Source organism: Oncorhynchus mykiss, chromosome 3, assembly GCF_013265735.2.
Source record: "Oncorhynchus mykiss isolate Arlee chromosome 3, USDA_OmykA_1.1, whole genome shotgun sequence".
Taxonomy (NCBI): Eukaryota; Metazoa; Chordata; class Actinopteri; order Salmoniformes; family Salmonidae; genus Oncorhynchus; species Oncorhynchus mykiss.
The window spans coordinates 6,377,242-6,402,516 of NC_048567.1; the positions used below are offsets into that span (position 1 = coordinate 6,377,242).

General features: G+C 55.0%; 2 protein-coding genes across 4 annotated transcripts in view; one reads left to right on the forward strand and one right to left on the reverse strand.

Annotated features, from left to right (window-relative positions):
- Positions 1–46: 46 nt before the first annotated feature.
- On the forward strand, positions 47–22,375 carry LOC110489435 (RING finger protein 151-like). Its single transcript, XM_036967042.1, has 7 exons — positions 47–346; positions 1,649–1,855; positions 2,030–2,236; positions 2,527–2,666; positions 17,953–18,115; positions 19,907–20,027; positions 20,120–22,375. Exons 3-7 carry the CDS (start codon positions 2,031–2,033, stop codon positions 20,516–20,518), a joined length of 1,029 nt encoding a protein of 342 aa, XP_036822937.1. The 5' UTR covers positions 47–346; positions 1,649–1,855; position 2,030; the 3' UTR covers positions 20,519–22,375.
- Positions 20,933–25,275, reverse strand: part of LOC110507893 (protein virilizer homolog) — a 27,121-nt gene continuing 22,778 nt past the window's right edge. For 2 of the 3 annotated variants that reach the window (XM_036967033.1, XM_036967024.1), the window contains exons 21-25: positions 22,389–22,485; positions 22,147–22,310; positions 21,696–22,045; positions 21,436–21,588; positions 21,073–21,289 (exon numbers count right to left, since the gene is read on the reverse strand). In XM_036967033.1, the coding sequence (XP_036822928.1) occupies positions 21,120–21,289; positions 21,436–21,588; positions 21,696–22,045; positions 22,147–22,310; positions 22,389–22,485 (934 nt within the window). In that variant the 3' untranslated portion in view covers positions 21,073–21,119. Of the gene's footprint in view, positions 21,290–21,435; positions 21,589–21,695; positions 22,046–22,146; positions 22,311–22,388; positions 22,486–25,275 lie in introns of all 3 variants that reach the window. The other variant, XM_036967015.1, reaches the window with a different exon arrangement.

Genomic DNA, 25,275 nt, shown 5'->3' on the forward strand with positions numbered 1-25,275 from the left:
GAGTGCACTCGTTTTCTACTCCCGCGGCCCCAAACGGTGGAGTTTGCTCTAGTTCGGTCGTCTTGCGATAAGAAACACAATCTGCCGCTGTCAGCCGGTGTCGTGCCGGTAGGTAAAAACGAGTGTACAGTTTGACTTCTAAATAATCTGATTTTCGCCGGTTGATGCCATGGTTAATTTAACCGATTTACGATAATAGCCTGCCTGCCCTACAGTAGGACAGACTCATTTATGAAACCGATCGATATTGATTGCATGGATATTTGTGTTATAAAATGTCACGTCAATTTGAAGGAGTTTGCGGAATTAAATGATGATTCCAATTGAGATGCACTGAGCCCTGGTGGTAAGTAAACAACTCTAGAGAATAAAAGTCAAATAAATGGTCAAATAAATTACATCCTGGCAAGTCTTTCTGCTAAATCCCACACATTGCAAAAAGCAGGTACTGGTCAGAAGGTTGTTGCATGCAGAATTAATATTCAACATTGCAGAATACAAAAGTTTTACTGAAATGCATAAACTGCTATTGAGTTACACTAGAGTTTATATTTTCCATATTATCATAATGCATGATATAAAAAATGCATATTGAAAACACATAGTCGATGGCCATGGTATAAGTAGTGGGCTGAGAGCTAGGCTTTATATCCTATGGTGTTGCTGACATGTGGTGGTGATTTCATCATCATAACTATGATATCTCTTTGTTTATTGCCTGTTTGGTTGACATCTCCCTCTCTCTCTCTCTCCTTCTCTCTCTCTCTGTCTCTCTCAATTCAATTTCAATTCAATTTAAGGGCTTTAGCTTTGGCATGGGACCAATATGCTTACATTACCAAAGCAAGTGAAATAGATAATAAACAAAAGTGAAATAAACAATAAAAAATAACAGTAAACATTACACTCACAAAAGTTCCAAAAGAATGAAGACATTTCAAATGTCATATAATGTAATATACAGTGTTGTAATGATGTGAAAATAGTTAAAGTATAAAAAGGAAAATAAATAAACAGAAATACAGGTTGTATTTACAATTATGTTTGTTCTTCACTGGTTGCCCTTTTCTTGTGGCAACAGGTCACAAGTCTTGCTGCTGTGATTGCACACTGTGGTATTTCACCCAATAGATATAGGAGTTTATCAAAATTGGATTTGTTTTTGAATTCTTTGTGGGTCTGTGTAATCTGAGGGAAATATGTGTCTCTAATATCTCTCTCTCTCCCTCACTCACTCACTCTTTCGGGGTTGCTTTTTGATTTCTGATGTGGGGTAAGAGTGCAGTGAGGATGTTGTCATGGAGTCTGCAATCCAATCAGAGAAGAGGGGAGCGTAATCCATGATAATCCCACATCCAAAGAGACAGAGAGGGAAAGGGATGAGGGAGAAAACATGTTTGTAGATACACCATGTTCCTGTTTGAAAGGAACTGCCTTTAATGTGTTTGTTGCTTCATCAGGACCCCCTGTAGAACATAATGATTCATCCCAAGGGATGTATCCCACCAAAATGTCTGAATAAAACAAATAGATAAATCAGAATTACTTACAGTAGGCCTAGTCTTCCTTTCATCACTTGCTCTTAGCGTGCGTGTGTGTGTGTGTGTGTGTGTGTGTAACTCTGTCTGTCTGCGGTCTCGTCCAGCAGCTGGCTGCCTGGGCAGAGGATCCCTGTTGCTAGGGAGACTTCACCACAGAGACATGGCACTTGAGAGAGCAAATAGAGGAGGGGCCAGAAGAAACCCTCACCTAGGGTAAACTACAGAGACAGGAGAGAGAAGAAGAGGTGGAGAGAGGAGAGGTCCAAAGAGGAAGAAAGGACTGAGGGAAGAGAAGGAGAGTCTGTCAGTCTCAGGTAAGGGTCAGTGTATTCTGTAAAATAGAATGCCAGTAGAATGGAGAGTCATAGGGGCTCAAAAACAGAGAAAACCAGGAACATTGAGGAGGAAGTTAACACTGCTGTATGCTGCTGTATGGGTGTCTGGCTGTTTTTGCTCTGCATGGATCTGTGTGTCTGTGTGTGCCGTAGGATGGGTTATGACCTAGAGAGGTTTGTGGGGTACGTGAACGAGGGGCTTCTGTGCTGTGTGTGTCGGGATGTGTTGGAGCGCCCCCTCCAGGCCCCTTGTGAACATGCCTACTGCGACGCCTGCATCAGCTCCTGGCTCATACACCACCACTCCTGCCCTGAGGACAGACTTCCACTGGACATCAGCACTCTGAGACCACTGCACAGGTACACACGCTCACACAGAAACACTCACACAGAAACACCCACGCAGACACATACACACAGAAACACCCATGCAGACACATACACACAGAAACACCCACGCAGACACATACACACAGAAACACCCATGCAGACACACTCACACAGAAACACCCATGCAGACACATACACACAGAAACACCCATGCAGACACACTCACACAGAAACACCCATGCAGACACATACACACAGAAACATACACACACTATAATATGGTTATTCCAACAACCACTGTCTGGTCTGGTCTGTGTTAGGTACATGCGTAATGACCTGTCCAGGCTCCAGATCCGTTGTGTTTACTCTGGCCAGGGTTGTGATGCCGTCTGCTGCCTGGAGACACTTCACATACACGAGGACGAGTGTCCATTCACCTTCATATCCTGTTCCTCGACAGGTACTACAGCTCTATGTGTATTACAGTCAGGGGAGGCTGCTGAGGGGAGGACGGCTCATAATAATGCCTGGAATGGATTCAATGGAATGGTAACAAACATGTGGTTTCCTTGTGGTTGATACCATTTCATTGACTCCATTCCATCCTCCTCTCAGCAGCCTCCACTGATTACAGTGTATGACAATACAGAGTGTGTGTAAGTGTATTAGAGAAATGTATAGTATACTACATGGAAGTGTGTTGAGTTTAGACGGAGCAGAAATGATATACCACCTGTGTGAGGGGAGCAGGTGGTAGACCAGTCGTCATGGTGACATCATACAGAGCCCAGCTGGGATGAACAATGTCCTTAGCTCCAGGTAGCAGTTGCTCTTAGGTACAGATCTAGGATCATCTTACCTTAACCAAATCCCAACCTTTACGATTATGGGTGAAATGCAAATAAAAGACCCTAGATCTGTATTGAAACATCCAACTACTCAGGGAGGGATCCCACCTACATGTTTAATGAGAAACATCCCCCAGACGATGAGCGCCAATGCAACAGATGGATTGGGGGGGGTTGGTATTAGGTGAACTCTCACGTGTCTGTGACCTGTTGTTGGCAGGTGGAGACTACATATGTTACCAGTGCGGTAGGTATCAGGGTGTTGGCGTTTGTGTGGTATTGGATTGGATTTCATTCATTTGCATGATTAAAAACATAAGTTCTCATCCTTCAATCTTCATTTGACCTTTTGCTACTGCCTCTCTGAGTGGGGGAGTGCTTGAGTGCCATGCAATGCAGTGGAATGGGGTAGAGGAAGGTGGAGTGGGGTAGAGGAAGGCGGAGTGAGGTAGAGGAAGGCGGAGTGAGGTAGAGGAAGGTGGAGTGGAGTGGGGTAGAGGAAGGCGGAGTGAGGTAGAGGAAGGCGGAGTGAGGTAGAGGAAGGCGGAGTGAGGTAGAGGAAGGCAGAGGAAGGTGGAGTGGGGTAGAGGAAGGTGGAGTGAGGTAGAGGAAGGTGGAGTGGGGTAGAGGAAGGTGGAGTGAGGTAGAGGAAGGCGGAGTGAGGTAGAGGAAGGCGGAGTGGGGTAGAGGAAGGCAGAGCGAGGTAGAGGAAGGTAAGCGGGGTAGAGGAAGGCAGAGTGGGGTAGAGGAAGGCGGAGTGAGGTAGAGGAAGGCGGAGTGAGGTAGAGGAAGGCGGAGTGAGGTAGAGGAAGGCCGAGTGAGGTAGAGGAAGGCCGAGTGGGGTAGAGGAAGGCGGAGTGAGGTAGAGGAAGGCAGAGGGAGGTGGAGTGGGGTAGAGGAAGGCAGAGGGAGGTGGAGTGGGGTAGAGGAAGGTAAGCGGGGTAGAGGAAGGCGGAGTGGGGTAGAGGAAGGCGGAGTGGGGTAGAGGAAGGCGGAGTGGGGTAGAGGAAGGCGGAGTGAGGTAGAGGAAGGCGGAGTGGGGTAGAGGAAGGCGGAGCGAGGTAGAGGAAGGTAAGCGGGGTAGAGGAAGGCGGAGTGAGGTAGAGGAAGGTAGAGGAAGGCGGAGTGGGGTAGAGGAAGGCAGACTGAGGTAGAGGAAGGCAGAGGGAGGTAGAGGAAGGCGGAGGGAGGTAGAGGAAGGCGGAGTGAGGTAGAGGAAGGCAGAGGGAGGTGGAGTGGGGTAGAGGAAGGCAGAGGGAGGTGGAGTGGGGTAGAGGAAGGTAAGCGGGGTAGAGGAAGGCGGAGTGGGGTAGAGGAAGGCGGAGTGGGGTAGAGGAAGGCGGAGTGAGGTAGAGGAAGGCGGAGTGGGGTAGAAGAAGGCGGAGCGAGGTAGAGGAAGGTAAGCGGGGTAGAGGAAGGCGGAGTGGGGTAGAGGAAGGTAGAGGGAGGTGGAGTGGGGTAGAGGAAGGTGGAGTGAGGTAGAGGAAGGCGGAGTGGGGTAGAAGAAGGCGGAGTGAGGTAGAGGAAGGCAGAGGGAGGTAGAGGAAGGCGGAGGGAGGTAGAGGAAGGCGGAGTGAGGTAGAGGAAGGCAGAGGGAGGTGGAGTGGGGTAGAGGAAGGTAAGCGGGGTAGAGGAAGGCGGAGTGGGGTAGAGGAAGGCGGAGTGGGGTAGAGGAAGGCGGAGCGAGGTAGAGGAAGGTAAGCGGGGTAGAGGAAGGCGGAGTGAGGTAGAGGAAGGTGGAGTGAGGTAGAGGAAGGTGGAGTGAGGTAGAGGAAGGTGGAGTGAGGTAGAGGAAGGTGGAGTGAGGTAGAGGAAGGCGGAGTGGGGTAGAGGAAGGCGGAGTGGGGTAGAGGAAGGCGGAGTGGGGTAGAGGAAGGCGGAGTGGGGTAGAGGAAGGCGGAGTGAGGTAGAGGAAGGCGGAGTGGGGTAGAGGAAGGCAGAGGGAGGTAGAGGAAGGCGGAGGGAGGTAGAGGAAGGCGGAGTGAGGTAGAGGAAGGTAGAGGAAGGCGGAGTGAGGTAGAGGAAGGCAGAGGGAGGTGGAGTGGGGTAGAGGAAGGTGGAGTGGAGTAGAGGAAGGTAAGCGGGGTAGAGGAAGGCGGAGTGGAGTAGAGGAAGGTAAGCGGGGTAGAGGAAGGCGGAGTGGGGTAGAGGAAGGCGGAGTGGGGTAGAGGAAGGCGGAGCGAGGTAGAGGAAGGTAAGCGGGGTAGAGGAAGGCGGAGTGAGGTAGAGGAAGGTAGAGGGAGGTGGAGTGGGGTAGAGGAAGGTGGAGTGAGGTAGAGGAAGGTGGAGTGAGGTAGAGGAAGGCGGAGTGCGGTAGAGGAAGGCGGAGTGGGGTAGAGGAAGGCGGAGTGAGGTAGAGGAAGGCAAAGGGAGGTAGAGGAAGGCAGAGGGAGGTAGAGGAAGGCGGAGTGGGGTAGAGGAAGGCGGAGTGGGGTAGAGGAAGGCAGAGGGAGGTGGAGTGGGGTAGAGGAAGGTAAGCGGGGTAGAGGAAGGCGGAGTGGGGTAGAGGAAGGCGGAGTGGGGTAGAGGAAGGCGGAGTGGGGTAGAGGAAGGCGGAGCGAGGTAGAGGAAGGTAAGCGGGGTAGAGGAAGGCGGAGTGAGGTAGAGGAAGGCAGAGGGAGGTGGAGTGGGGTAGAGGAAGGTGGAGTGGGGTAGAGGAAGGCGGAGTGAGGTAGAGGAAGGTGGAGTGAGGTAGAGGAAGGCGGAACGAGGTAGAGGAAGGTAAGCGGGGTAGAGGAAGGCGGAGTGAGGTAGAGGAAGGTAAGCGGGGTAGACGAAGGCGGAGTGAGGTAGAGGAAGGCAGAGGAAGGTAAGTGGGGTAGAGGAAGGCGGAGCGGGGTAGAGGAAGGTGGAGTGAGGTAGAAGAAGGCGGAGTGGGGTAGAGGAAGGTAAGTGGGGTAGAGGAAGGCGGAGCGGGGTAGAGGAAGGTGGAGCGGAAAAAGGCGGAGTGGGGTAGAGGAAGGCGGAGTGGGGTAGAGGAAGGCGGAGTGAGGTAGAGGAAGGCGGAGTGGGGTAGAGGAAGGCGGAGTGAGGTAGAGGAAGGCGGAGTGAGGTAGAGGAAGGCGGAGTGAGATAGAGGAAGGCGGAGTGAGGTAGAGGAAGGCGGAGTGAGGTAGAGGAAGGCGGAGTGAGGTAGAGGAAGGCGGAGTGAGGTAGAGGAAGGCGGAGTGGGGTAGAGGAAGGCAGAGTGAGGTAGAGGAAGGCGGAGTGGGGTAGAGGAAGGCGGAGTGAGGTAGAGGAAGGTGGAGTGAGGTAGAGGAAGGCGGAGTGGGGTAGAGGAAGGTGGAGTGGGGTAGAGGAAGGTGGAGGGAGGTAGAGGAAGGCGGAGGGAGGTGGAGTGGGGTAGAGGAAGGTAAGCGGGGTAGAGGAAGGCGGAGTGGGGTAGAGGAAGGCGGAGAGGGGTAGAGGAAGGCGGAGCGAGGTAGAGGAAGGCAGAGGGAGGTGGAGTGGGGTAGAGGAAGGTGTAGTGAGGTAGAGAAAGGTGTAGTGAGGTAGAGGAAGGCGGAGTGAGGTAGAGGAAGGCGGAGTGGGGTAGAGGAAGGCGGAGTGGGGTAGACGAAGGCGGAGTGAGGTAGAGGAAGGCGGAGGGAGGTAGAGGAAGGCGGAGGGAGGTAGAGGAAGGCGGAGTGAGGTAGAGGAAGGCAGAGGGAGGTGGAGTGGGGTAGAGGAAGGTAAGCGGGTTAGAGGAAGGCGGAGTGGGGTAGAGGAAGGCGGAGTGGGGTAGAAGAAGGCGGAGTGGGGTAGAGGAAGGCGGAGCGAGGTAGAGGAAGGTAAGCGGGGTAGAGGAAGGCGGAGTGAGGTAGAGGAAGGTAGAGGGAGGTGGAGTGGGGTAGAGGAAGGTGGAGTGGGGTAGAAGAAGGCGGAGTGAGGTAGAGGAAGGCGGAGTGAGGTAGAGGAAGGCGGAGTAGGGTAGAGGAAGGCGGAGTGAGGTAGAGGAAGGCAGAGGGAGGTAGAGGAAGGCGGAGGGAGGTAGAGGAAGGCGGAGGGAGGTAGAGGAAGGCGGAGTGAGGTAGAGGAAGGCAGAGGAAGGTAAGTGGGGTAGAGGAAGGCGGAGCGGGGTAGAGGAAGGTGGAGTGAGGTAGAGGAAGGCGGAGCGAGGTAGAGGAAGGTAAGCGGGGTAGAGGAAGGCGGAGTGGGGTAGAGGAAGGCGGAGTGGGGTAGAGGAAGGTGGAGTGGGGTAGAGGAAGGCGGAGCGAGGTAGAGGAAGGTAAGCGGGGTAGAGGAAGGTGGAGTGGGGTAGAGGAAGGCGGAGTGGGGTAGAGGAAGGCGGAGTGGGGTAGAGGAAGGCGGAGCGAGGTAGAGGAAGGTAAGCAGGGTAGAGGAAGGCGGAGTGAGGTAGAGGAAGGAAGAGGGAGGTGGAGTGGGGTAGAGGAAGGTGGAGTGAGGTAGAGGAAGGCGGAGTGAGGTAGAGGAAGGCGGAGTGGGGTAGAGGAAGGCGGAGTGAGGTAGAGGAAGGCGGAGTGAGGTAGAGGAATGCGGAGCGAGGTAGAGGAAGGTAAGCGGGGTAGAGGAAGGCAGAGTGAGGTAGAGGAAGGTAAGCGGGGTAGAGGAAGGCGGAGCGGGGTAGAGGAAGGCGGAGTGAGGTAGAGGAAGGCGGAGTGAGGTAGAGGAAGGCAGAGGAAGGTAAGTGGGGTAGAGGAAGGCGGAGCGGGGTAGAGGAAGGTGGAGTGAGGTAGAGGAAGGCGGAGCGAGGTAGAGGAAGGTGGAGTGGGGTAGAGGAAGGTGGAGTGAGGTAGAGGAAGGTGGAGTGGGGTAGAGGAAGGCGGAGTGAGGTAGAGGAAGGCGGAGTGAGGTAGAGGAAGGCGGAGCGAGGTAGAGGAAGGCGGAGCGAGGTAGAGGAAGGTAAGCGGGGTAGAGGAAGGCAGAGTGAGGTAGAGGAAGGTAAGCGGGGTAGAGGAAGGCGGAGCGGGGTAGAGGAAGGCGGAGTGAGGTAGAGGAAGGCGGAGTGAGGTAGAGGAAGGCAGAGGAAGGTAAGTGGGGTAGAGGAAGGCGGAGCGGGGTAGAGGAAGGCGGAGTGAGGTAGAGGAAGGCCGAGCGAGGTAGAGGAAGGTAAGCGGGGTAGAGGAAGGCGGAGTGAGGTAGAGGAAGGTAGAGGGAGGTGGAGTGGGGTAGAGGAAGGTGGAGTGAGGTAGAGGAAGGTGGAGTGGGGTAGAGAAAGGCGGAGTGAGGTAGAGGAAGGCGGAGTGAGGTAGAGGAAGACGGAGCGAGGTAGAGGAAGGTAAGCGGGGTAGAGGAAGGCGGATTGAGGTAGAGGAAGGAAAGCGGGGTAGAGGAAGGCGGAGTGAGGTAGAGGAAGGCAGAGGAAGGTAAGTGGGGTAGAGGAAGGCGGAGCGGGGTAGAGGAAGGTGGAGTGAGGTAGAGGAATGCGGAGTGGGGTAGAGGAAGGTAAGTGGGGTAGAGGAAGGCGGAGCGGGGTAGAGGAAGGCGGAGCGGGGTAGAGGAAGGCGGAGCGGGGTAGAGGAAGGCGGAGTGGGGTAGAGGAAGGCGGCGTGGGGTAGAGGAAGGCGGAGTGAGGTAGAGGAAGGCGGAGTGAGGTAGAGGAAGGCGGAGAGCGGTAGAGGAAGGCGGAGTGGGGTAGAGGAAGGCGGAGTGAGGTAGAGGAAGGCGGAGTGAGGTAGAGGAAGGCGGAGTGAGGTAGAGGAAGGCGGAGTGAGGTAGAGGAAGGCGGAGTGAGGTAGAGGAAGGTGGAGTGGGGTAGAGGAAGGTGGAGTGAGGTAGAGGAAGGTGGAGTGAGGTAGAGGAAGGCGGAGTGGGGTAGAGGAAGGTGGAGTGGGGTAGAGGAAGGCGGAGTGAGGTAGAGGAAGGCAGAGTGGGGTAGAGGAAGGTAAGCGGGGTAGAGGAAGGCGGAGTGGGGTAGAGGAAGGCGGAATGAGGTAGAGGAAGGTGGAATGAGGTAGAGGAAGGCGGAGTGAGGTAGAGGAAGGCGGAGTGAGGTAGAGGAAGGCGGAGTGAGGTAGAGGAAGACGGAGTGAGGTAGAGGAAGGTGGAGTGGGGTAGAGGAAGGTGGAGTGAGGTAGAGGAAGGTGGAGTGAGGTAGAGGAAGGCGGAGTGGGGTAGAGGAAGGCGGAGTGGGGTAGAGGAAGGCGGAGTGGGGTAGAGGAAGGCAGAGTGGGGTAGAGGAAGGTAAGTGGGGTAGAGGAAGGCGGAGTGGGGTAAAGGAAGGCGGAGTGGGGTAGAGGAAGGCGGAGTGAGGTAGAGGAAGGCGGAGTGAGGTAGAGGAAGGTAGAGGGAGGTGGAGTGGGGTAGAGGAAGGTGGAGTGAGGTAGAGGAAGGCGGAGTGAGGTAGAGGAAGGCGGAGTGAGGTAGAGGAAGGCGGAGTGAGGTAGAGGAAGGCGGAGTGAGGTAGAGGAAGGCGGAGCGAGGTAGAGGAAGGCGGAGTGAGGTAGAGGAAGGCGGAGTGAGGTAGAGGAAGGTGGAGTGGGGTAGAGGAAGGTGGAGTGAGGTAGAGGAAGGTGGAGTGAGGTAGAGGAAGGCGGAGTGGGGTAGAGGAAGGTGGAGTGGGGTAGAGGAAGGCGGAGTGAGGTAGAGGAAGGCAGAGTGGGGTAGAGGAAGGTAAGCGGGGTAGAGGAAGGCGGAGTGGGGTAGAGGAAGGTGGAATGAGGTAGAGGAAGGCGGAGTGAGGTAGAGGAAGGCGGAGTGAGGTAGAGGAAGGCGGAGTGAGGTAGAGGAAGGCGGAGTGAGGTAGAGGAAGGTGGAGTGGGGTAGAGGAAGGTGGAGTGAGGTAGAGGAAGGTGGAGTGAGGTAGAGGAAGGCGGAGTGGGGTAGAGGAAGGTGGAGTGGGGTAGAGGAAGGCGGAGTGGGGTAGAGGAAGGCGGAGTGGGGTAGAGGAAGGTAAGCGGGGTAGAGGAAGGCGGAGTGGGGTAAAGGAAGGCGGAGTGGGGTAGAGGAAGGCGGAGTGAGGTAGAGGAAGGCGGAGTGAGGTAGAGGAAGGCGGAGTGAGGTAGAGGAAGGTAGAGGGAGGTGGAGTGGGGTAGAGGAAGGTGGAGTGAGGTAGAGGAAGGTGGAGTGAGGTAGAGGAAGGCGGAGTGAGGTAGAGGAAGGCGGAGTGAGGTAGAGGAAGGCGGAGCGAGGTAGAGGAAGGTAAGCGGGGTAGAGGAAGGCGGAGTGAGGTAGAGGAAGGTAGAGGGGGGTAGAGGAAGGTGGAGTGAGGTAGAGGAAGGCGGAGTGAGGTAGAGGAAGGCGGAGTGAGGTAGAGGAATGCGGAGTGAGGTAGAGGAAGAAGGAGTGGGGTAGAGGAAGGCGGAGTGAGGTAGTGGAAGGCAGAGGGAGGTAGAGGAAGGCAGAGGGAGGTAGAGGAAGGCGGAGTGAGGTAGAGGAAGGCGGAGGGAGGTAGAGGAAGGCGGAGGGAGGTAGAGGAAGGCGGAGTGGGGTAGAGGAAGGCAGAGGGAGGTGGAGTGGGGTAGAGGAAGGTAAGCGGGGTAGAGGAAGGCGGAGTGGGGTAGAGGAAGGCGGAGTGGGGTAGAGGAAGGCGGAGTGGGGTAGAGGAAGGCGGAGTGGGGTAGAGGAAGGCGGAGTGGGGTAGAGGAAGGCGGAGCGAGGTAGAGGAAGGCGGAGTGAGGTAGAGGAAGGCGGAGTGAGGTAGAGGAAGGCGGAGTGAGGTAGAGGAAGGCGGAGTGAGGTAGAGGAAGGCGGAGCGAGGTAGAGGAAGGTAAGCGGGGTAGAGGAAGGCGGAGTGAGGTAGAGGAAGGTAAGCGGGGTAGAGGAAGGCGGAGTGAGGTAGAGGAAGGCAGAGGAAGGTAAGTGGGGTAGAGGAAGGCGGAGCGGGGTAGAGGAAGGTGGAGTGAGGTAGAGGAAGGCGGAGTGGGGTAGAGGAAGGTAAGTGGGGTAGAGGAAGGCGGAGCGGGGTAGAGGAAGGTGGAGCGGGGTAGAGGAAGGCGGAGCGGGGTAGAGGAAGGCGGAGTGGGGTAGAGGAAGGCGGAGTGGGGTAGAGGAAGACGGAGTGGGGTAGTGGAAGGCGGAGTGGGGTAGAGGAAGGCAGAGCGAGGTAGAGGAAGGTAAGCGGGGTAGAGGAAGGTGGAGTGAGGGAGAGGAAGGTAGAGGGAGGTGGAGTGGGGTAGAGGAAGGTGGAGTGAGGTAGAGGAAGGTGGAGTGGGGTAGAGGAAGGCGGAGTGAGGTAGAGGAAGGCGGAGTGAGGTGGAGTGGGGTAGAGGAAGGTAAGCGGGGTAGAGGAAGGCATAGTGGGGTAGAGGAAGGCGGAGCGAGGTAGAGGAAGGTAAGCGGGGTAGAGGAAGGTGGAGTGAGGGAGAGGAAGGTAGAGGGAGGTGGAGTGGGGTAGAGGAAGGTGGAGTGAGGTAGAGGAAGGTGGAGTGGGGTAGAGGAAGGCGGAGTGAGGTAGAGGAAGGCGGAGTGAGGTAGAGGAAGGCGGAGCGAGGTAGAGGAAGGTAAGTGGGGTAGAGGAAGGTGGAGTGAGGGAGAGGAAGGTAGAGGGAGGTGGAGTGGGGTAGAGGAAGGTGGAGTGAGGTAGAGGAAGGTGGAGTGGGGTAGAGGAAGGCGGAGTGAGGTAGAGGAAGGCGGAGTGAGGTAGAGGAAGGCGGAGCGAGGTAGAGGAAGGTAAGCGGGGTAGAGGAAGGCGGAGTGAGGTAGAGGAAGGTAAGCGGGGTAGAGGAAGGCGGAGTGAGGTAGAGGAAGGCAGAGGAAGGTAAGTGGGGTAGAGGAAGGTGGAGTGAGGTAGAGGAAGGCGGAGTGGGGTAGAGGAAGGTAAGTGGGGTAGAGGAAGGCGGAGCGGGGTAGAGGCAGGTGGAGCGGGGTAGAGGAAGGCGGAGCGGGGTAGAGGAAGGCGGAGCGGGGTAGAGGAAGGCGGAGCGGGGTAGAGGAAGGCGGAGTGGGGTAGAGGAAGGCGGAGTGGGGTAGTGGAAGGCGGAGTGGGGTAGAGGAAGGCGGAGTGAGGTAGAGGAAGGTTGAGTGAGGTAGAGGAAGGCGGAGTGAAGTAGAGGAAGGCGGAGTGAGGTAGAGGAAGGCGGAGTGAGATAGAGGAAGGCGGAGTGGGGTAGAGGAAGGCGGAGTGGGGTAGAGGAAGGCGGAGTGAGGTAGAGGAAGGCGGAGTGAGGTAGAGGAAGGCGGAGTGAGGTAGAGGAAGGTGGAGTGAGGTAGAGGAAGGCGGAGTGAGGTAGAGGAAGGCGGAGTGGGGTAGAGGAAGGCGGAGTGGGGTAGAGGAAGGTGGAGTGGGGTAGAGGAAGGTGGAGTGGGGTAGAGGAAGGCGGAGTGGGGTAGAGGAAGGCGGAGTGGGGTAGAGGAAGGCGGAGTGGGGTAGAGGAAGGCGGAGTGAGGAAGAAGGCGGCGGAGTGGGGTAGAGGAAGGTGGAGTGAGGTAGAGGAAGGCGGAGTGGGGTAGAGGAAGGCAGAGGGAGGCGGAGCGGGGTAGAGGAAGGCGGAGCGGGGTAGAGGAAGGCGGAGCGGGGTAGAGGAAGGCGGAGCGGGGTAGAGGAAGGCGGAGCGGGGTAGAGGAAGGCGGAGTGGGGTAGTGGAAGGCGGAGTGGGGTAGAGGAAGGCGGAGTGAGGTAGAGGAAGGTTGAGTGAGGTAGAGGAAGGTTGAGTGAGGTAGAGGAAGGCGGAGTGAAGTAGAGGAAGGCGGAGTGAGGTAGAGGAAGGCGGAGTGAGATAGAGGAAGGCGGAGTGGGGTAGAGGAAGGCGGAGTGGGGTAGAGGAAGGCGGAGTGAGGTAGAGGAAGGCGGAGTGAGGTAGAGGAAGGCGGAGTGAGGTAGAGGAAGGTGGAGTGAGGTAGAGGAAGGCGGAGTGAGGTAGAGGAAGGCGGAGTGGGGTAGAGGAAGGCGGAGTGGGGTAGAGGAAGGCGGAGTGAGGTAGAGGAAGGCGGAGTGGGGTAGAGGAAGGCGGAGTGGGGTAGAGGAAGGCGGAGTGGGGTAGAGGAAGGCGGAGTGAGGTAGAAGGCGGCGGAGTGGGGTAGAGGAAGGTGGAGTGAGGTAGAGGAAGGCGGAGTGGGGTAGAGGAAGGCAGAGGGAGGTGGAGTGGGGTAGAGGAAGGTAAGCGGGGTAGAGGAAGGCGGAGTGGGGTAGAGGAAGGCGGAGTGAAGTAGAGGAAGGCGGAGTGAGGTAGAGGAAGGCAGAGTGAGGTAGAGGAAGGCAGAGTGAGGTAGAGGAAGGCGGAGTGGGGTAGAGGAAGGTGGAGTGGGGTAGAGGAAGGCGGAGCGGGGTAGAGGAAGGTAAGCGGGGTAGAGGAAGGCAGAGGGAGGTGGAGTGGGGTAGAGGAAGGTGGAGTGAGGTAGAGTAAGGTGGAGTGGGGTAGAGGAAGGCAGAGGGAGGTGGAGTGAGGTAGAGGAAGGCGGAGTGAGGTAGAGGAAGGCGGAGTGAGGTAGAGGAAGGCGGAGTGAGGTAGAGGAAGGCGGAGTGAGGTAGAGGAAGGCGGAGTGAGGTAGAGGAAGGTGGAGTGGGGTAGAGGAAGGTGGAGTGAGGTAGAGGAAGGCGGAGTGAGGTAGAGGAAGGCGGAGTGGGGTAGAGGAAGGCGGAGTGGGGTAGAGGAAGGCGGAGTGGGGTAGAGGAAGGCGGAGTGGGGTAGAGGAAGGCGGAGTGGGGTAGAGGAAGGCGGAGTGGGGTAGAGGAAGGCGGAGTGGGGTAGAGGAAGGCGGAGCGGGGTAGAGGAAGGCAGAGGGAGGTGGAGTGGGGTAGAGGAAGGTGGAGTGAGGTAGAGTAAGGTGGAGTGGGGTAGAGGAAGGCAGAGGGAGGTGGAGTGGGGCAGAGGAAGGTAAGCGGGGTAGAGGAAGGCGGAGTGGGGTAGAGGAAGGCGGAGTTGGGTAGAGGAAGGCGGAGTGGGGTAGAGGAAGGCTGAGCGAGGTAGAGGAAGGCGGAGCGAGGTAGAGGAAGGTAAGCGGGGTAGAGGAAGGCGGAGTGGGGTAGAGGAAGGCGGAGTGGGGTAGAGGAAGGCGGAGTGGGGTAGAGGAAGGCGGAGTGGGGTAGAAGAAGGCGGAGTGGGGTAGAGGAAGGCGGAGTGGGGTAGAGGAAGGCGGAGTGGGGTAGAGGAAGGCGGAGTGGGGTAGAAGAAGGCGGAGTGGGGTAGAGGAAGGCGAAGTGGGGTAGAGGAAGGCGGAGTGGGGTAGAGGAAGGCGGAGTGGAGTAGAGGAAGGCGGAGTGACGTAGAGGAAGGCGGAGTGACGTAGAGGAAGGCGGAGTGACGTAGAGGAAGGCGGAGTGGGGTAGAGGAAGGCGGAGTGGGGTAGAGGAAGGCGGAGTGGGGTAGAGGAAGGCGGAGTGGGGTAGAAGAAGGCGGAGTGGGGTAGAGGAAGGCGGAGTGGGGTAGAGGAAGGCGGAGTGGGGTAGAGGAAGGCGGAGTGGGGTAGAAGAAGGCGGAGTGGAGTAGAGGAAGGCGGAGTGACGTAGAGGAAGGCGGAGTGACGTAGAGGAAGGCGGAGTGACGTAGAGGAAGGCGGAGTGGGGTAGAGGAAGGCGGAGTGGGGTAGAGGAAGGCGGAGTGGGGTAGAGGAAGGCGGAGTGGGGTAGAAGAAGGCGGAGTGGGGTAGAGGAAGGCGGAGTGGGGTAGAGGAAGGCGGAGTGGGGTAGAGGAAGGCGGAGTGGGGTAGAAGAAGGCGGAGTGGGGTAGAGGAAGGCGAAGTGGGGTAGAGGAAGGCGGAGTGAGGTAGAGGAAGGTTGAGTGAGGTAGAGGAAGGCGGAGTGAAGTAGAGGAAGGCGGAGTGAGGTAGAGGAAGGCGGAGTGAGATAGAGGAAGGCGGAGTGGGGTAGAGGAAGGCGGAGTGGGGTAGAGGAAGGCGGAGTGAGGTAGAGGAAGGCGGAGTGAGGTAGAGGAAGGCGGAGTGAGGTAGAGGAAGGCGGAGTGAGGTAGAGGAAGGCGGAGTGGGGTAGAGGAAGGCGGAGTGGGGTAGAGGAAGGTGGAGTGAGGTAGAGGAAGGTGGAGTGGGGTAGAGGAAGGCGGAGTGGGGTAGAGGAAGGCGGAGTGGGGTAGAGGAAGGCGGAGTGGGGTAGAGGAAGGCGGAGTGAGGAAGAAGGCGGCGGAGTGGGGTAGAGGAAGGTGGAGTGAGGTAGAGGAAGGCGGAGTGGGGTAGAGGAAGGCAGAGGGAGGCGGAGCGGGGTAGAGGAAGGCGGAGCGGGGTAGAGGAAGGCGGAGCGGGGTAGAGGAAGGCGGAGCGGGGTAGAGGAAGGCGGAGCGGGGTAGAGGAAGGCGGAGTGGGGTAGTGGAAGGCGGAGTGGGGTAGAGGAAGGCGGAGTGAGGTAGAGGAAGGTTGAGTGAGGTAGAGGAAGGTTGAGTGAGGTAGAGGAAGGCGGAGTGAAGTAGAGGAAGGCGGAGTGAGGTAGAGGAAGGCGGAGTGAGATAGAGGAAGGCGGAGTGGGGTAGAGGAAGGCGGAGTGGGGTAGAGGAAGGCGGAGTGAGGTAGAGGAAGGCGGAGTGAGGTAGAGGAAGGCGGAGTGAGGTAGAGGAAGGTGGAGTGAGGTAGAGGAAGGCGGAGTGAGGTAGAGGAAGGCGGAGTGGGGTAGAGGAAGGCGGAGTGGGGTAGAGGAAGGTGGAGTGGGGTAGAGGAAGGTGGAGTGGGGTAGAGGAAGGCGGAGTGGGGTAGAGGAAGGCGGAGTGGGGTAGAGGAAGGCGGAGTGAGGTAGAAGGCGGCGGAGTGGGGTAGAGGAAGGTGGAGTGAGGTAGAGGAAGGCGGAGTGGGGTAGAGGAAGGCAGAGGGAGGTGGAGTGGGGTAGAGGAAGGTAAGCGGGGTAGAGGAAGGCGGAGTGGGGTAGAGGAAGGCGGAGTGAAGTAGAGGAAGGCGGAGTGAGGTAGAGGAAGGCAGAGTGAGGTAGAGGAAGGCGGAGTGGGGTAGAGGAAGGTGGAGTGGGGTAGAGGAAGGCGGAGCGGGGTAGAGGAAGGTAAGCGGGGTAGAGGAAGGCAGAGGGAGGTGGAGTGGGGTAGAGGAAGGTGGAGTGAGGTAGAGTAAGGTGGAGTGGGGTAGAGGAAGGCAGAGGGAGGTGGAGTGAGGTAGAGGAAGGCGGAGTGAGGTAGAGGAAGGCGGAGTGAGGTAGAGGAAGGCGGAGTGAGGTAGAGGAAGGCGGAGTGAGGTAGAGGAAGGCGGAGTGAGGTAGAGGAAGGTGGAGTGGGGTAGAGGAAGGTGGAGTGAGGTAGAGGAAGGCGGAGTGAGGTAGAGGAAGGCGGAGTGGGGTAGAGGAAGGCGGAGTGGGGTAGAGGAAGGCGGAGTGGGGTAGAGGAAGGCGGAGTGGGGTAGAGGAAGGCGGAGTGGGGTAGAGGAAGGCGGAGTGGGGTAGAGGAAGGCGGAGTGGGGTAGAGGAAGGCGGAGCGGGGTAGAGGAAGGCAGAGGGAGGTGGAGTGGGGTAGAGGAAGGTGGAGTGAGGTAGAGTAAGGTGGAGTGGGGTAGAGGAAGGCAGAGGGAGGTGGAGTGGGGCAGAGGAAGGTAAGCAGGGTAGAAGAAGGCGGAGTGGGGTAGAGGAAGCGGAGTGGGGTAGAGGAAGGCGGAGTGGGGTAGAGGAAGGCGGAGCGAGGTAGAGGAAGGCGGAGCGAGGTAGAGGAAGGTAAGCGGGGTAGAGGAAGGCGGAGTGGGGTAGAGGAAGGCGGAGTGGGGTAGAGGAAGGCGGAGTGGGGTAGAGGAAGGCGGAGTGGGGTAGAAGAAGGCGGAGTGGGGTAGAGGAAGGCGGAGTGGGGTAGAGGAAGGCGGAGTGGGGTAGAGGAAGGCGGAGTGGGGTAGAAGAAGGCGGAGTGGGGTAGAGGAAGGCGAAGTGGGGTAGAGGAAGGCGGAGTGGGGTAGAGGAAGGCGGAGTGGAGTAGAGGAAGGCGGAGTGACGTAGAGGAAGGCGGAGTGTCGTAGAGGAAGGCGGAGTGACGTAGAGGAAGGCGGAGTGGGGTAGAGGAAGGCGGAGTGGGGTAGAGGAAGGCGGAGTGGGGTAGAGGAAGGCGGAGTGGGGTAGAAGAAGGCGGAGTGGGGTAGAGGAAGGCGGAGTGGGGTAGAGGAAGGCGGAGTGGGGTAGAGGAAGGCGGAGTGGGGTAGAAGAAGGCGGAGTGGAGTAGAGGAAGGCGGAGTGACGTAGAGGAAGGCGGAGTGACGTAGAGGAAGGCGGAGTGACGTAGAGGAAGGCGGAGTGGGGTAGAGGAAGGCGGAGTGGGGTAGAGGAAGGCGGAGTGGGGTAGAGGAAGGCGGAGTGGGGTAGAAGAAGGCGGAGTGGGGTAGAGGAAGGCGGAGTGGGGTAGAGGAAGGCGGAGTGGGGTAGAGGAAGGCGGAGTGGGGTAGAAGAAGGCGGAGTGGGGTAGAGGAAGGCGAAGTGGGGTAGAGGAAGGCGGAGTGGGGTAGAGGAAGGCGGAGTGGAGTAGAGGAAGGCGGAGTGACGTAGAGGAAGGCGGAGTGACGTAGAGGAAGGCGGAGTGACGTAGAGGAAGGCGGAGTGGGGTAGAGGAAGGCGGAGTGGGGTAGAGGAAGGCGGAGTGGGGTAGAGGAAGGCGGAGTGGGGTAGAGGAAGGCGGAGTGGGGTAGAGGAAGGTGGAGATAGGTAGAGGAAGGTGGAGTGGGGTAGAGGAAGGTAAGCGGGGTAGAGGAAGGCGGAGTGGGGTAGAGGAAGGTAAGCGGGGTAGAGGAAGGCGGAGTGGGGTAGAGGAAGGCGGAGTGGGGTAGAGGAAGGCGGAGTGAGGTAGAAGGCGGCGGAGTGAGGTAGAGGAAGGTAAGCAGGGTAGAGGAAGGTGGAGTGGGGTAGAGGAAGGCGGAGTGAGGTAGAAGGCGGCGGAGTGAGGTAGAGGAAGGTGGAGTGAGGTAGAGGAAGGCGGAGCGGGGTAGAGGAAATTGGAGTGAGGAAGGCGGAGCGGGGTAGAGGAAGGTGGAGTGAGGTAGAGGATAGAGGGGTTGGGGGTGAGAAAGACAGTGAGACTTTCAGTAGGTCTCAAGTGTTGCTCTCTAACTTAGTCTTTCTGTTACTTTCTGTATCCCTCTCCTTAACTCCTCTTTCCACCTCCACAGGTTGTTCGGTGCAGGTGGAGAGGAGGGGTCTAGAGTCTCACCTGTTAGAGTGTGAGTTCCGCAGCAGGGCGTGTCCTAGCGGCTGTGGCCACACTCCCCTCTCTGTAGACCAATCACAGCACAACTCTGTTGCGGAGCTACGAACAGAATTGGAGCTGCTCAGGTTTGTGTGTTTGAGGTGATGGATTGAGATACAGTGCCTTGCGAAAGTATTCGGCCCCCTTGAACTTTGCGACCTTTTGCCACATTTCAGGCTTCAAACATAAAGATATAAAACTGTATTTTTTTGTGAAGAATCAACAACAAGTGGGACACAATCATGAAGTGGAACGACATTTATTGGATATTTCAAACTTTTTTAACAAATCAAAAACTGAAAAATTGGGCGTGCAAAATTATTCAGCCCCTTTACTTTCAGTACAGCAAACTCTCTCCAGAAGTTCAGTGAGGATCTCTGAATGATCCAATGTTGACCTAAATGACTAATGATGATAAATACAATCCACCTGTGTGTAATCAAGTCTCCGTATAAATGCACCTGCACTGTGATAGTCTCAGAGGTCCGTTAAAAGCGCAGAGAGCATCATGAAGAACAAGGAACACACCAGGCAGGTCCGAGATACTGTTGTGAAGAAGTTTAAAGCCGGATTTGGATACAAAAATATTTCCCAAGCTTGAAACATCCCAAGGAGCACTGTGCAAGCGATAATATTGAAATGGAAGGAGTATCAGACCACTGCAAATCTACCAAGACCTGGCCGTCCCTCTAAACTTTCAGCTCATACAAGGAGAAGACTGATCAGAGATGCAGCCAAGAGGCCCATGATCACTCTGGATGAACTGCAGAGATCTACAGCTGAGGTGGGAGACTCTGTCCATAGGACAACAATCAGTCGTATATTGCACAAATCTGGCCTTTATGGAAGAGTGGCAAGAAATCCATTTCTTAAAGATATCCATAAAAAGTGTTGTTTAAAGTTTGCCACAAGCCACCTGGGAGACACACCAAACATGTGGAAGAAGGTGCTCTGGTCAGATGAAACTAAAATTGAACTTTTTGGCAACAATGCAAAACGTTATGTTTGGCGTAAAAGCAACACAGCTGAACACACCATCCCCACTGTCAAACATGGTGTTGGCAGCATCATGGTTTGGGCCTGCTTTTCTTCAGCAGGGACAGGGAAGATGGTTAAAATTGATGGGAAGATGGATGGAGCCAAATACAGGAGCATTCTGGAAGAAAACCTGATGGAGTCTGCAAAAGACCTGAGACTGGGACGGAGATTTGTCTTCCAACAAGACAATGATCCAAAACATAAAGCAAAATCTACAATGGAATGGTTCAAAAATAAACATATCCAGGTGTTAGAATGGCCAAGTCAAAGTCCAGACCTGAATCCAATCGAGAATCTGTGGAAAGAACTGAAAACTGCTGTTCACAAATGCTCTCCATCCAACCTCACTGAGCTCGAGCTGTTTTGCAAGGAGGAATGGGAAAAAATGTCAGTCTCTCGATGTGCAAAACTGATAGAGACATACCCCAAGCGACTTACAGCTGTAATCGCAGCAAAAGGTGGCGCTACAAAGTATTAACTTAAGGGGGCTGAATAATTTTGCACGCCCTGTTTTTCAGTTTTTGATTTGTTAAAAAAGTTTGAAATATCCAATAAATGTCGTTCCACTTCATGATTGTGTCCCACTTGTTGTTGATTCTTCACAAAACAATACAGTTTTATATCTTTGTTTGAAGCCTGAAATGTGGCAAAAGGTCGCAAAGTTCAAGGGGGCCGAATACTTTCGCAAGGCAGTGTATATTAGGATGTTATATCTGTGTCGTTCCTAACAAATCCTTGACAAAGCTGTGCCAATATTTACAATATTCTAGAACCTCAAGGGCGACGTCATTGCTTTTCTACAATGGATATTGTGATTTATTGTGACGTGTGTGTTGCAGGGCAGAGATGTTGGGTAAGGTGGAGGATGTGAGGCGTGAGATGGAGTCGAGGCTGGACTCTCAGAGGAGACACATGGTGCAGAAAGAGTCTCTGCTGAAGAGCGAGGTGGAGGACCTCAAGGTGACACACACATATGTACTACCTATAGGAATGTGTGTGTTTGTGTGTGTGTTATGACACATCCCTGTGTGTGTGTGTGTGTGTGTGTGTAGGGCCAGGTGTCGAGGGTGGTGTGTGATGTGCGGGCTCTCTTGGGGGAAGAGCGCCTGCGGAGACAGGAGCTGGCAGAAGCGGATCTAGAGAAGAGGGAGCTACTGGAGATACTCCGGAGCCTGCAGCCATGCAGGGGACAGCGGAATAGAGACGAGACAATCAGAGGACTGCATCAAGAAGACGGGACAATTAGGAGCCAGCATCAAGTGGAACACCCAACCAGGGGCCTGCTGAGGGCGGGGCCAACACAGGCTTCAACCCAATCACTACCCTCGGCTTTGCCCACTCCAGCCTTATACCCGCCTACCTCCCCACAGCCAGGGGAGGGGTCACGCAAGGCCCGCCCCCGCAGCCTTACCCTCGACTGCATCAAGAGCAGAGAGGTCACCGTCATCTGAGGGGCCATTCCTAATGTTACTGGGTTATGTTCAGTAGGCACAAATGAGAGAAAATGCTTTAACTTCCTCAATTCCTTCTTCATTTAACCGTCACAATTTTTTTAAATCTGGTGTTGCATCTCCTGAACCCACCCTTGATGATTGGCAGATACCTGTGACATTGCTTCAACTCAGAGAAAACCAGCCTTCTGAGATCCTAAATAAAGTCTGCTGAAACACCTCTGATCTCTGTTCCTCTTAAGGTACAATAGTCTTACTCCATCTATTCTAATGGATTGGAATTATATACAGCTCATCATGGATTTCTTACATTGCATATACACCATGCATCAATCCCTCTGTCAATCCAACCATCAATCCATCCATACTAACATACCACAGTGAGGAACACTAACACACTACTCCAGACAGCGCTCTCAATCACAGAACTTTATTGAGTCTGAACAACAATGTAAAAGAACTAAAACATAATACAACAAATTCCACACATCATCATCAATAGAATCCCACAGAGGACACGTTTCCATGGAGATGATGAACTCATTATTCCTGATTGGTCCGTTAAGAGCCGTGACGGGCTGCAGTCATTGGCCAGGTTTGTTTACCTGGTGAAGGAGCGAACGTGTCGTCCCCTCCCTCCTCCGCTGCCTCCCCCACCGCTAAACTTCCCCCCCTGGGACCCCCTCCCCCCTCCTCCCTGACTCAGCCATGACAGGCCTGTACCCCCACGACCTCGAGGGGCGCGGTCCCGCGGAGCCAGGCGATATGCACCTGGAAGAGAGGGAGCGAGAAGAACAAGGGTGACCATCAGTAATTGTGCATGAAAGTGTTATCTTGTATTCATGTTGTTCTCTGAATATGTATGTGTGTGCTTATACAGTATGTACGTGTGCAAACGAGCATGTGTGTGTGTGTACCTGCAGGCTGCTGGCGTGAGGGCAGGGGGCCGCGTGTGAAGTTGCTCTGCCCGCCCCTGGCATCACTGTATGTTCCTCTGTGGGTAACCGGTGGCAACAGACCACTCCACGACGTGCCACCTCGCCCACCCTCACGGCGGGCATTATAGTTACCTAGAAGGGAGGGGGATGGGAAGACATGTTAGTCAAAGTTTCTTTAAAAGACAACAGACCCACTTGTTAATTTACAGCGATCTGTTTGTGTGTGTGTGTCAACATACCAGACAGCAGCACTCCTTTAGGCTGCGGTGGGGTGAAAAAGCGTGTCTGCTGGCTGTGGAAAGCAGCCCTGCCTCTGTTCCCAGTGAACAGGCCTCTGGTGGGGGGTTTGGGGGAGCTCTTAGGGGGTCGCTTGGGGGGCAACAGGCCCAGGGGAGTCCCAACATCTTTAAACTCCGCCGCCACAAAGTCATCCACGTGCATGCTGGGAGGGCGCGAAGTGTTCTGTTTGCGCTGCCGGAAGATATCGTTGGAGCGAAAGGGCTGTCCCCCGAAGCCCCCCCTACCTCGACCGCGAGGAGCAGCCATCATGTGGGCTCTCTTAGCTGGCTCGATGTAGTCTGACTTACCACTGCAGGGAGGAAGAGGACGACACAGGCATCTTTGTTAACATGTGGGTCACATACAATCACATTATGTACCTGAAGGTGATAAAAGTGTGTGTGTGTGTACCTGGTGATGAAGGTCTCGTGTTTGTGCTTGCCCAGCCTGAAGCCCTTGTTAGTTTTGGTATGACTGGGAGACAAAGGCTCAGACAGGAAGGAGCGTTCCAGCTCTGACTTCAGGTCCAACTCTGGACAACACTCCTGGGCCAGGCCTAGCAGGTCCACCTTCACCTAGAGACAGAGAGGTTTACTCACACACACACACACACACACACACACACACACACACACACACAACAGGTGTCTCACCATGTCTAGTTCAGCCTCCATGTCGTCAGTGTGGAAGGGGGAGAACCACAGAGCCTTCAGCTGCTCATCCAACACCTCCGACAACACAAACACCGTCCTGCAGGAGAGAACACAGACAGTCAGAACAGGACCCACACAGCTTCGGGTCAAAACTGGGTCCATAGCATGTCAGTGGGGCATTCAAGACAAGCCAAATTCCCCAAAAAGATTGAGTTCATACAGGTGCATCATTTAAAAAAACAGTTGATTAAAATTTCACTTTTGTTAAAGGTGCACTATGCAGAAATCGCTCTGTCATTTCCTGGTTGCTAAAATTCTAATAGTTCGCCTAATTTCAGTTTATGTGACAAAACAGGCAAGTACAGTGTAGAGAATGATTGTACGATCTAAACCGCATTATAAACTGGGTGGTTTAAGCCCTGAATGCTGATTGGCTGACAGCCGTAGTACATCAGAATATGACAAACACGTATTTATACTGCTCTAATTACGTTGGTAATCAGTTTATAATAGCAATAAGGCACCACGGGGGATTGTGATATGGCCAATATACCACGGCTAAGGGCTGTGTCCAGGCACTCCGCGTCCGTGTTGCGCCGTGCGTAAGAACAGCCCTTAGTCGTTCTCAACTACAGGACTGTTCTGCATCACAGACTGGAACATGTTCCGGGATTCTTCCGATGACATTGAGGAATACACCACATCAGTCACTGGTTTTATCAATAAGTGCATCGAGGACATCGTCCCCACAGTGACTGTACGAACATGCCCCAACTAGAAGCCATGGATTACAGCCAACATTCGCACTGAGCTAAAGGGTAGAGCTGCCGCTTTCAAGGTGCGGGACTCTAATCTGGAAGCTTACAAGAAATCCCGCTATGCCCTGCGACGAACCATCAAACAGGCAAAGCGTCAATACAGGGCTAAGATTGAATCATACTACACCGGCTCAGACGCTCGTCAGATGTGGCAGGGCTTGCAAACTATTACAGACTACAAAGGGAAGCACAGCGGCGAGCTGCCCAGTGACACGAACCTACCAGACGAGCTAAATCACTTCTATGCTCGCTTTGAGTCAAGCAACACTGAGGCGTGCATGAGAGCATCAGCTGTTCCGGACGACTGTGTGATCACGCTCTCCGTAGCCGATGTGAGTAAGACCTTAAAACAGGTCAACATACACAAGGCTGCGGGGCCAGACGGATTACCAGGACGTGTGCTCCGGGTATGTGCTGACCAACTGGCAGGTGTCTTCACTGACATTTTCAACATGTCCCTGATTGAGTCTGTAATACCAACATGTTTCAAGTAGACCACCATAGGCCCTGTGCCCAAGAACACAAAGGCAACCTGCCTAAATGACTACAGACCCGTAGCACTCGCATCCGTAGCCATGAAGTGCTTTGAAAGGCTGGTAATGGCTCACAACACCATTATCCCAGAAACCCTAGACCCACTCCAATTTGCATACCGCCCAAACAGATCCACAGGTCATGCAATCTCTATTGCACTCCCACACTGCCCTTTCCCACCTGGACAAAAGAAACACCTATGTGAGAATTCTATTCATTGACTACAGCTCAGCGTTCAACACCATAGTACACTCAAATCTCATCACTAAGCTAAGGAACTGGATCCTGGACTTCCTGACGGGCCGCCCAAGGTGGTGAGGGTAGGTAGCAACACATCTGCCACGTTGATCCTCAGCACTGGAGCTCCCCAGGGGTGCGTGCTCAGTCCCCTCCTGTACTCCCTGTTCTGCATGGTCAGGCTCAACTCCAACACTATCATTAAGTTTGCATACAACAAAACAGTGGTAGGCCTGATCACCGACAACGACGAGATAGCCTATAGGGACCTCAAAAGGTTCTACAGCTGCAACATCGAGAGCATCCTGACCAGTTGCATCATTGCCTGGTATGGCAATTGCTCGGCCTCCGACCGCAAGGACTGCATCTCTTTTCAGATTTTTATTCGATTATACCTTCCGGTAACCTGCCTCACCCAATGTGATACGGAATCGTTATTATTTTCAATTTTAGAACACTTTCAAGAATCTCCAGAAGCTAACCAGCTAATTAGCTACAAGCTATTTAGTCATTGTTAGCCACTGCTAGCGGCTTTTACCCTCTGCACAGATACCACCCTGTTTTTAGCCAGGATAATACTCGCTTGTTTACCAATATCGGATTGTCTCTCCACAACAACGCCGGATTCCTGCCATAATCCCTGTACCACTACTTCTGATCTTCACAGCTAGCTAGCTCACAGCTAACTTTCACTCACCGTGGCACCCAGTACCGAAGCTATTCCCTGAGGGCCACCTCCCGGCCTACTCAGCTGTTCACCCGTACCCCACTCATACACGGCTAGAGCCCAAAACTCCACCGGATCCTTGCTGTAAACTCTGGACCATGGCACCGGATCACCGCTGCTACCGATTGGATATAGTGGCTAACGCCACTGCGAAGCTAGCACCAGTTAGCCGTGAGCCAGGCACATCTCCCGGCTAGCAAACTAAATTCCACAATACCTCTTTCGCCATCTGGCTTGGATTCTCTGTCGACACGGCGCCCCGCCGCACCACCACGACTGGTCTGCCAACAAATACTCCATCCACTGTGCCTTCATCCGGCCTCCGTCGGAGCAGACGCTCCTACTAGCCCAGGGCTACTAACTTTAAACGCCGTGTTGCTAGCGTAGTGGCGGCTCCCCTGTTCCATCTACTGCTGCCCCCTGGACACTATGATCACTTGGCTACATAGCTGATGCCTGCTGGACTGTCCATTAATCACGGTACTCCATTCTGTTTATTTATTTTTTATCTTTCGGCCCCAGCCGCGAACTCAGGTTCTGTGTGTAGTTAATCCGACCCTCTCTGCCTAGT